Source organism: Boleophthalmus pectinirostris, unplaced genomic scaffold (genome assembly GCF_026225935.1).
Source record: "Boleophthalmus pectinirostris isolate CB_2022bp ecotype Guang Dong unplaced genomic scaffold, ASM2622593v1 HiC_scaffold_13, whole genome shotgun sequence".
Lineage (NCBI taxonomy): Eukaryota > Metazoa > Chordata > Actinopteri > Gobiiformes > Gobiidae > Boleophthalmus > Boleophthalmus pectinirostris.
Genome location: NW_026571036.1, coordinates 2234267 through 2244863, shown reverse-complemented (window position 1 = coordinate 2244863; position 10597 = coordinate 2234267). Strand labels below are relative to the sequence as shown.

The 10597-nt window shown below is 47.1% G+C and overlaps 1 protein-coding gene across 10 annotated transcripts in view; it reads left to right on the top strand.

The window, feature by feature from the left end:
* The window catches only part of asap2b (ArfGAP with SH3 domain, ankyrin repeat and PH domain 2b), a 43078-nt gene that overhangs the window by 6946 nt on the left and 25535 nt on the right, over positions 1 to 10597 (top strand). For all 10 annotated transcript variants that reach the window (XM_055149791.1, XM_055149797.1, XM_055149794.1 and 7 more), the window contains exons 3-5: positions 4274 to 4346; positions 6512 to 6657; positions 9211 to 9285. In XM_055149791.1, the coding sequence (XP_055005766.1) occupies positions 4274 to 4346; positions 6512 to 6657; positions 9211 to 9285 (294 nt within the window). The remainder of the gene's footprint in view (positions 1 to 4273; positions 4347 to 6511; positions 6658 to 9210; positions 9286 to 10597) is intronic.

The window sequence follows — 10597 nt, the reverse complement described above, 5'->3', positions numbered from 1 at the left end:
CTCCTCACGGACGTCATGTGAACTTTGACCTGAGATTCTTTTTGTGACATGGTCAGACTATTTTTGTATTTTATGAGAATGTTTTTATGTAAATATTTAACTTTTTGTTGTTGTTGTAGACTGGGCCCATCTCACTGTGGGACTGTCATTTTCCAGGCCTGGAAAAGTCATGGAATTTGAGTATTTCTTTCCCACAGCTCCAGTGTTGTGTTAAGTTCTCATGAGTCTGTTCTGATTATTTCTGAACGTTTCGACAATAAAAGCACCGACAGGATTTTGAATGTTCAAAAACTATAATCCCAAACCACAGTGTCGTAGAACTCGAGACTGGTCTTGGTTTCGAGTTCTACGACACTATGATTTGTTTTTTTCATGGTCTTGGTCTCATCTCGGACTCAACCGCGCTTGGATTTGGTCTTGTCTTGGTCTTGAAGGAGTTTGAACTCAGTCTTGAAGGCGTTTGGACTCGGTCTTGAAGGAGTTTGGACTCGGTCTTGAAGGCGTTTGGACTCGGTCTTGAAGGAGTTTGGACTCGGTCTTGAAGGCGTTTGGACTCGGTCTTGAAGGAGTTTGGACTCGGTCTTGAAGGCGTTTGGACTCGGTCTTGTCTCGGACTTGAAGGAGTTTGGACTCGGTCTTGTCTCGGACTTGAAGGAGTTTGGACTCGGTCTTGTCTCGGACTTGAAGGAGTTTGGACTCGGTCTTGTCTCGGACTTGAAGGAGTTTGGACTCGGTCTTGTCTCGGTCTTGAAGGCGTTTGGACTCGGTCTTGTCTCGGACTTGAAGGAGTTTGAACTCAGTCTTGAAGGCATTTGGACTCGGTCTTGAAGGCGTTTGGACTTGGTCTTGTCTCGGTCTTGAAGGGGTTTGAACTCGGTCTTAAAGGTGTTTGGACTCGGTCTTGTCTCGGTCTTGAAGGGGTTTGAACTCAGTCTTGAAGGCGTTTGGACTTGGTCTTGAAGGAGTTTGAACTCGGTCTTGAAGGTGTTTGGACTCGGTCTTGTCTCGGACTCGACCGCGCTTGGACTCGGTCTTGGACTCGGTCTTGGACTCGGTCTTGGACTCGGTCTTGGACTCGGTCTTGTCTTGGACTCGGTCTTGGACTCGGTCTTGGACTCGGTCTTGGACTCGGTCTTGGACTCGGTCTTGTCTCGGACTCGACCGCGCTTGGACTCGGTCTTGGACTCGGTCTTGGACTCGGTCTTGGACTCGGTCTTGGACTCGGTCTTGTCTCGGACTCGACCGCGCTTGGACTCGGTCTTGGACTCGGTCTTGGACTTGGTCTTGGACTCGGTCTTGGACTCGGTCTTGGACTTGGTCTTGTCTCGGACTCGACTGCGCTTGGACTCGGTCTTGGACTGGGTCTTGGACTGGGTCTTGGACTGGGTCTTGGACTCGGTCTTGTCTCGGTCTTGGACTCGGTCTTGGACTCGGTCTTGGACTCGGTCTTGGACTGGGTCTTGGACTCGGTCTTGTCTCGGTCTTGGACTGGGTCTTGGACTCGGTCTTGGACTGGGTCTTGGACTGGGTCTTGGACTGGGTCTTGGACTCGGTCTTGTCTCGGTCTTGGACTGGGTCTTGGACTCGGTCTTGGACTCGGTCTTGGACTGGGTCTTGGACTCGGTCTGGACTGGGTCTTGGACTTGGGTCTTGGACTGGGTCTTGGACTCGGTCTTGTCTCGGTCTTGGACTGGGTCTTGGACTGGGTCTGGACTGGGTCTTGGACTGGGTCTTGGACTCGGTCTTGTCTCGGTCTTGGACTCGGTCTTGGACTCGGTCTTGGACTCGGTCTTGGACTGGGTCTTGGACTTGGTCTTGTCTCGGACTCGAGGTCTGACAGTCGTCGATCATATTTCATTACGGCTGCTGTTGTCGGTGATAAACTTTTCACCTCGACATGTGGCTGAAGTTTGTCTCATGAAACTTCACAAACATCTGTGTTTGATTTTTGGTTTTTAAGCCCCAAAAAACACTTCAGATAAAATATTTTGTCATTTTTACCCACAGGCGTCTGTGTAAACAGACCTTAAATCCGACTATAAAACCAGTAAGAGAATTTAACTCCAGTTAGAAACGTGAAGAAACAGGTTTTAAAATCCTCCCACTTTCTTCAGTTTCTTCACTTTCTTCAGTTTCTTCACTTTCTTCAGTTTCTTCAGTTTCTTCACTTTCTTCAGTTTCTTCAGTTTCTTCAGTTTCTTCAGTTTTGTGTAAAGTACCAGGGGAAGTTCTCTGAAAGAAAAAACTTCTCAAACTGTGGGTGAGGGTTTAAAAAGCAGCACAGAGAGTTTGAGTCCAGAACAGTTTGTTTGGATTATTTTAAGCCTAAATGAAAATGAATCAGATCAAATGGGGATCAATTTATAAAAACATTGAGTGTGTTTACATGCACATCAATAACCCAGTTATTCTCCATATCCCGGTTCTGTCAGTGTTCGTGTTACTGTGTTTACATGCGCACTGAGAAACAGAGACACTCATATCCGCGTGTACATGATCAAATGGAGTGTCCCGGTTTCTTGACATAATCTTACAAATGCGCAGGCGCAAAAATTAACTTAAATCAATTTCATAAACCAGGAAAAATACAAACCGTGAGCTCCTTTAGCATAAGAAGCTAAGGAGCTACGAGATCTCCCACAATCCACTGCACAGATTCTTCATTAAAATCTTCTGCATAAATAAACTCAACTTTACAACATATAAACCATAAACACTATAGACACATCAGCCCGTTTGATCAGATCATTCAGCTCTGATCACATTTGTTTACGTTTTACAGAAACGAAACTTAAGACCGTTTGGCTAATTAGCATAAACTGTTAGCGGCGATAAAAACAACTCGCTCCTTGTGTCGCTGATGTGATCAGTTTTTTCTTTTGGACTAAATGACACGACTCTGTGGATTATGTGTGTTATTTCTGTGACAGAAGAGGTGCTGATGATGGTAAGTGTGTTCTGTGTGTGTTGTACAGGAGATAGTTCATGTTTTAGTTTTTCAGCGTCACACGAGTGCAGATTGTTCGTGTGCAGGTTTAGCGCAGCTCTTTATTTTACAGTCATTTCACTCGTTTGGTCACTTTATTTATGTTGGTCAATTTATTTATGTCACTACTGTTGTGGTGAAAGGCTGGAAAGTGTCTTTTGGACACATGTGACTCAACTTTATGTTGCAGTAACCGGGATACTGCGTTTACATGCCACAAGTATCACAGTTACTATCGGAATAAACCAGCTACAGTAACACGGTTTCTAATAACCGGGTTAATGCCATAACCGGGTTACTGAAACCGGTTACTGCGTGCATGTATACGCACTCATTGATATAAATGTGACAAAATACAAATAAATGTAGAAAATGACAAAGATGGTCTCGATTTGGTCTCGATTTGGTCTCGATTTGGTCTCGATTTGATCTCAATGAGCCATGGTCTCGGTCTTGTCTCAGTCTCGACTCTCAGAGGTCTTGGTCTTGGGACCCTGTGGTCTCGGGACCCTGTGGTCTCGGGACCCTGTGGTCTCGGGACCCTGTGGTCTCGGGACCCTGTGGTCTCGGGACCCTGTGGTCTCGGGACCCTGTGGTCTCGGGACCCTGTGGTCTCGGTCTTGTCTCAGTCTCGACTCTCAGAGGTCTTGGTCTTGGTCTCGGGACCCTGTGGTCTCGGGCTGGTCTTGGTCTTGGTCTCGGGACCCTGTGGTCTCGGGCTGGTCTTGGTCTTGGTCTTGGTCTCGATTAGTTTGGTCTCGACTACAACACTACCGAACCATAAGGTGAGTGGAAAAAGTTCACATTTCAGATTTAGAACTAAAAGTCTGATCAGTTCTACACATGTCGGAGCCGTAAAGTCATGGGAAATTAATTTTAGGTCAAACTTTTGGAAATTTTGTCAGTGATAAAGAGCGGAAACTGTGGCCCAAAACAAGAAAAATGATCTGATGAAGACTTTTTGCCGAAACGTAATTTAAATAATAACATTTGGACATCAACTGTGCATTTTATTCACTTTTAAACATGTGAATAGAACAAAAAACTCAACTCCAGGTCGGTTTGTGATGAAGAAATGACATTAAAACAAAAATTTGAGAATTTAAAAAATATTTTCACAAACTCTGGGCTCAGATTTCTCTCAGTAGAAGATCTGTGGAGCTCAGATCGACTTGGACTCATGTTTGTTTGTGTCTCAAACTGTCGCCTCTCTGTGTTTTTGAGGTTTGGTGTTTGCCCGTTTTTTGGTCTGGTGTTTTGACTTTTGCCCTGTTTTTTGTCTGTCAGGCTCTGGACCTGGACCGGACCGTTCTGTCCAAAATAAAGAAGTCTGTGAAGGCCATGAACACGTCCGGACTCAGTGAGTTTACTCCAAAACCCTCCTGATATGAGAGGCCCGTTTAGACCTGGTTTAGTCCTGGTTTAGTTCTGTTTACATCAATTAAAGTCCCTTTTTAGTCCTGTTTTAGTTTTGGCTTAGTCCTGGTTTATGTCCCAGTTTAGTCCTGGTTTAGTCCTGGTTTAGACCTAGTTTAGACCTGGTTTAGTCCTGGTTTAGACCTGGTTTAGACCTGGTTTAGACCTGGTTTAGTCCTGGTTTAGTCCTGGTTTAGTTCCTTTTTAAGTCCTGGTTTAGTCCTGGTTTAGACCTGGTTTAGTCCTGGTTTTAGTCCCGGTTTAGTTCCCGGTTCAGTCTTGGTTTAGTCCTGATTTAGTTCCTGATTTAGTTCCTGGTTTAGTCCTGGTTTCCTCCTGGTTTAGTCCTGTTTAGACCAATTAAAGTCCTGGTTTAGTTCTGGCTCAGTTCCCGGTTAAGTCCTGATTTAGTCCTGGTTTGGCCTTGGTTTAGTCCTAGTTTAGTTCCCATTTTAGTCCTGGTTTAGTCCCGGTTCAGTCCTGGTTTTCTCCTGGTGTAGTCTTGGTCTAGTTGTGTTTTAGTCTGGATTTAGCCCTAGTTTGGTCCTGTTTTAGTCCTGGTTTAGTCCTAGTTTAGTTCCCAGTTTAGTCCTGGTGTAGTCCTGCTTTAGTCTTTGTTTAGTCCCGGTTCAGTCCTGGTTGAGTCCTGGTTTAGTTCTCGGTCTGCTGTAGGACAGTGGTGCAGACCGAGGACTCCCTGAACACATTCCTCTCATTCTGCTCGTGTCCCAGCATGCCGAGCGGCGCCACTGTTAATGAAACAAACGAATTAACCCCACTGGTCTGGACCTGGTTCAGTCCTGGTCCTGGTCTAACACTGGTCCTGGTGTAGTCCTGGTCCTGGTCTAACCCTGGTCCTGGTTTAGTCCTGGTCCTGGTGTAGTCCTGGTCCTAGTTCTGGTCTAACCCTGGTCCTAGTTCAGTCCTGGTCCTGGTGTAGTCCTGGTCCTGGTCTAACCCTGGTCCTGACTCAGTCCTGGTCCTGGTCCTGGTTGAGTCCTGGTCCTGGTCTAACCCTGGTCCTGGTGTAGTCCTGGTCCTGGTGTAGTCCTGGTCCTAGTTCTGGTCTAACCCTGGTCCTGGTTCAGTCCTGGTCCTGGTCTAGTCTTGGTCTAACCCTGGAACTGGTCTTGGTCCTGGTCTAACCCTGGAACTGGCTCAGTCCTGGTCCTTGTCCTGGTCCTGGTCTTGGTCTAACCCTGGTCCTGGTTGAGTCCTGGTCCTGGTCCTGGTTGAGTCCTGGTCCTGGTCCTGGTCTAACCCTGGTCCTGACTCAGTCCTGGTCCTGGTCCTGGTTGAGTCCTGGTCCTGGTCTAACCCTGGTCCTGGCTCAGTCCTGGTCCTGGTCTTGGTCCTGGTCCTGGTCCTGGTCCTGGTCCTGGCTCAGTCCTGGTCCTGGTCCTGGTCCTGGTCCTGGTCCTGGTCTTGGTCCTGGTCCTGGCTCAGTCCTGGTCCTGGCTCAGTCCTGGTCCTGGTCCTGGCTCAGTCCTGGTCCTGGTTGAGTCCTGGTCCTGGTCCTGGCTCAGTCCTGGTCCTGGTTCTGGCTCAGTCCTGGTCCTGGTTGAGTCCTGGTCCTGCTCCTGGCTCAGTCCTGGTCCTGGTCCTGGCTCAGTCCTGGTCCTGGCTCAGTCTTGGTCCTGGCTCAGTCCTGGTCCTGGTCCTGGCTCAGTCCTGGTCCTGGTCCTGGCTCAGTCCTGGTCCTGGTCCTGGCTCAGTCCTGGTCCTGTCTCAGTCCTGGTCCTGGTCCTGGCTCAGTCTTGGTCCTGGCTCAGTCCTGGTCCTGGTCCTGGCTCAGTCCTGGTCCTGGTCCTGGCTCAGTCCTGGTCCTGTCTCAGTCCTGGTCCTGGTCCTGGCTCAGTCTTGGTCCTGGCTCAGTCCTGGTCCTGGCTCAGTCCTGGTCCTGGTCCTGGCTCAGTCCTGGTCCTGTCTCAGTCCTGGTCCTGGTCCTGGCTCAGTCTTGGTCCTGGCTCAGTCCTGGTCCTGTCTCAGTCCTGGTCCTGGTCCTGGCTCAGTCTTGGTCCTGGCTCAGTCCTGGTCCTGGTTGAGTCCTGGTCCTGGTTGAGTCCTGGTCCTGGTCCTGGTCCTGGTCTAACCCTGGTCTTGTCTCAGCTCACGTGGAGAACGAGGAGCAGTTCGTGGCGTCGATGGAGAAGTTTGGGGATCACTGCGTTTGTCGTGAAGACGCTGAGGTCGGGTCTGCGTTCCTCAAGTTCGCCGTCTTCACCAAAGAACTCGCCGCGCTTTTCAAGAACCTGGTACGGACCTGGTCTAGGACCCGAGTAGAGCTGGTTTAGACCTGACTTAGACTTGACTTGGATCTGAACTGGTTTAGACCTGACTTAGACCTGACTTAGACCTGACTTAGACCTGACATAGACCTGACTTAGACCTGACTTAGACTTGACTTGGATCTGAACTGGTTTAGACTTGGTTTAGACCTGACTTAGACCTGACTTAGACCTGATTTAAACCTGACTAAGACCTGACTTAGACCTGACTAAGACCTGACTTAGACCTGACTTAAACCTGACTAAGACCTGACTTAGACCTGACTTAGACCTGACTTAGACCTGACTTAGACCTGACTTAGACCTGACTTAGACCTGACTTAGACTGACTTAGACCTGACTTAGACCTGACTTAGACTTAACTTAGACCTGACTTAGACCTGACATAGACCTGACTTAGACCTGTCTTAGAGCTGACTTAGACTTAACTTAGACCTGACTTAGACCTGACTTAGACTGACTTAGACCTGACTTAGACCTGACTTAGACCTGACTTAGAGCTGACTTAGACCTGACTTAGACCTGACATAGACCTGACATAGACCTGACTTAGACCTGACTTAGACCTGACTTAGACCTGACTTAGACCTGACTTAGACCTGTCTTAGAGCTGACTTAGACTTAACTTAGACCTGACTTAGACCTGACTTAGACCTGACATAGACCTGATTTAGACCTGACTTAGACCTGACATAGACCTGACTTAGACCTGACATAGACCTGACTTAGACCTGACTTAGACCTGACTTAGACCTGACTTAGACCTGACTTAGACCTGACTTAGACCTGACTTAGACCTGACTTAGACCTGACTTAGAGCTGACTTAGAGCTGACTTAGACTTAACTTAGACCTAACTTAGACCTGACATAGACCTGACTTAGACCTGACTTAGACCTGACTTAGACCTGACTTAGAGCTGACTTAGACTTAACTTAGACCTGACTTAGACCTAACTTAGACCTGACATAGACCTGACATAGACCTGACTTAGACCTGACTTAGACCTGACTTAGACCTGACTTAGACCTGACTTAGAGCTGACTTAGACCTAACTTAGACCTAACTTAGACCTGACTTAGACCTGACATAGACCTGACATAGACCTGACTTAGACCTGACTTAGACCTGACTTAGACCTGACTTAGAGCTGACTTAGACTTAACTTAGACCTAACTTAGACCTGACTTAGACCTGACTTAGACCTGACATAGACCTGACTTAGACCTGACTTAGACCTGACTTAGACCTGACTTAGACCTGACTTAGAGCTGACTTAGACTTAACTTAGACCTAACTTAGACCTGACTTAGACCTGACTTAGACCTGACTTAGACCTGACTTAGAGACCTGACTTAGACCTGACATAGACCTGACTTAGACCTGACTTAGACCTGACTTAGACCTGACTTAGACCTGACTTAGACCTGACTTAGAGCTGACTTAGACTTAACTTAGACCTGACTTAGACCTGACTTAGACCTGACTTAGACCTGACTTAGACCTGACTTAGAGCTGACTTAGACTTAACTTAGACCTGACTTAGACCTGACATAGACCTGACTTAGACCTGACTTAGAGCTGACTTAGACTTAACTTAGACCTGCTTTAGACCTGATTTAGACCTGTTTTAGACCTCTTTGTAGACCTTTTGTGTAGACCCGGTTTAGACCTTTCCTTTAGACCTGGTTTAGACTTTTGTGTAGACCTGGTTTAGACCTGCTTTAGACCTTTGCTTTAGCCCTGGTTTAGACCTGGTTTAGACCTTTGCTTTAGATCTTTGGTTTAGACCAAGTTTAGACTTTTGCATTAGACCTGGTTTAGACTTTTGCTTAGACCTGGTTTAGACCTGCTTTAGACCTTTGCTTTAGACCTGGTTTAGACCTGGTTTAGACTTTTGCGTAGACCTGGTTTAGACCTGGTTTAGACCTTTGCTTAGACCTGGTTTAGACCTGGTTTAGACCTGGTTTAGACTTTTGCTTAGACCTGGTTTAGACCTGGTTTAGACCTGGTTTAGACTTTTGCTTAGACCTGGTTTAGACCTGGTTTAGACTTTTGCTTAGACCTGGTTTAGACCTGGTTTAGACTTTTGCTTAGACCTGGTTTAGACCTGGTTTAGACTTTTGCTTAGACCTGGTTTAGACCTGGTTTAGACTTTTGCTTAGACCTGGTTTAGACCTGGTTTAGACCTGGTTTAGACTTTTAGACCTGGTTTAGACCTGGTTTAGACTTGACTTAGACCTTGGTGTTTTATTCTTTCGTTGTGTTACAAATAAATGTTTTACATATATTTATATTAATATCTGTGGTTTTATTTTGACGGGGCCTGGCTTCCTGTCGCAGAAGCAGAGGCCTGTGTGTATATTTCACTGTGGTTTTATTGTGACGGGGCTGTGTTTCCTGTTGTAGACGTGTATATTTCTGTGTGTGGTTTTATTGTGACGGGGCTGTGTTTCCTGTTGTAGACGTGTATATTTCTGTGTGTGGTTTTATTGTGACGGGGCTGTGTTTCCTGTTGCAGATGCAGAACATGAACAACATCATCACGTTTCCTCTGGACAGTTTGCTCAAAGGAGACCTGAAGGGCGTCAAAGGGGTAAAAATAAAATAAAAACAAAAATAAGAAAATGAAAAAACATTATTTGTCTCCAAAACCAAAATGAAAAAAACAGAAAATGATTTGTTTTTTCAGTTTTCGATTTTGCGTTTAAATGAAAAATGGAAAAAAACAATGACCGACTAAACCAGGACTAAACCAGGACTAAACCAGGACTGAACCAGGACTAAACCAGGACTAAACCAGGACTAAACCAGGACTGAACCAGGACTAAACCAGGACTAAACCAGGACTGAACCAAGGACTAAACCAGGACTAAACCGTTTTTATGGTCTGCTCCTGGTCTCAGTCCCAGTCTCAGTTCTGGTCTCAGTCCTGGTCCTGTTTCCCGGTCTCAGTCCTGGTCTGGTTCCAGCCCCAGTCTGGTTCTGGTCTGGTCCTGGACCTGGACCTGTTTTAGTCCTGGTTTAGTCCTGGTTCTGGTCCTGGTCTAGTCCTGGTCAGGCCTTGGTCTGGTCCTGGTCTAGTCTGGTCTGGCCTTGGTCTGGCCTTGGTCTGGTCTTGGTCTGGCCTTGGTCTGGTCTTGGTCTGGTCCTGGTCTGGCCTTGGTCTGGTCTTGGTCTGGTCTTGGTCTGGTCTGGCCTGGTCTGGCCTTGGTCTGGCCTTGGTCTGGCCTGGTCTGGTCCTGGTCTGGTCTGGCTGGTCTTGGTCTGGTCTCCTTGGTCTGGTCTTGGTCTGGCCTTGGTCTGGTCCTGGTCTGGTCTTGGTCTGGCCTTGGTCTGGCCTTGGTCTGGCCTTGGTCTGGCCTTGGTCTGGCCTTGGTCTGGTCTTGGTCTGGTCTTGGTCTGGTCCTGGTCTGGTCTTGGTCTGGTCTTGGTCTGGTCCTGGTCTGGCCTTGGTCTGGTCTTGGTCTGGTCTTGGTCTGGTCTTGGTCTGGTCTGGTCCTGGTCTGGTCCTGGTCTGTAAAAACACGATGTAAACGTGGTCAGTGTGAAACTTTAAACAGCTCGACTTGACGTACCTCGACAAACAGACACTGTGACGCCTCTCCACAGATCTGACCTGTACCTCGGTCTGGTTTTAAATCTCAAACATTTCCATGTCCTGGTGTTTGTTTGTTTTGGCTCCTTCGCTCCTTTTTCCTTATCACAGAGTCCAAAGTCCAGACTCGGACTCTCCACTCAACAACGACAGCAGCAAACTTCTATTATTTAAACCAGACTTTCAAAATAAAACGACAAATAATATCAGAAAAATTACAGTTTTCAGGCAGTTTGAAAAGATGGTCCTTGAATTAAATCAATAAAAATCCACTCAGTATTTTTACACGTGAACGAGAGTTAAACCTAAA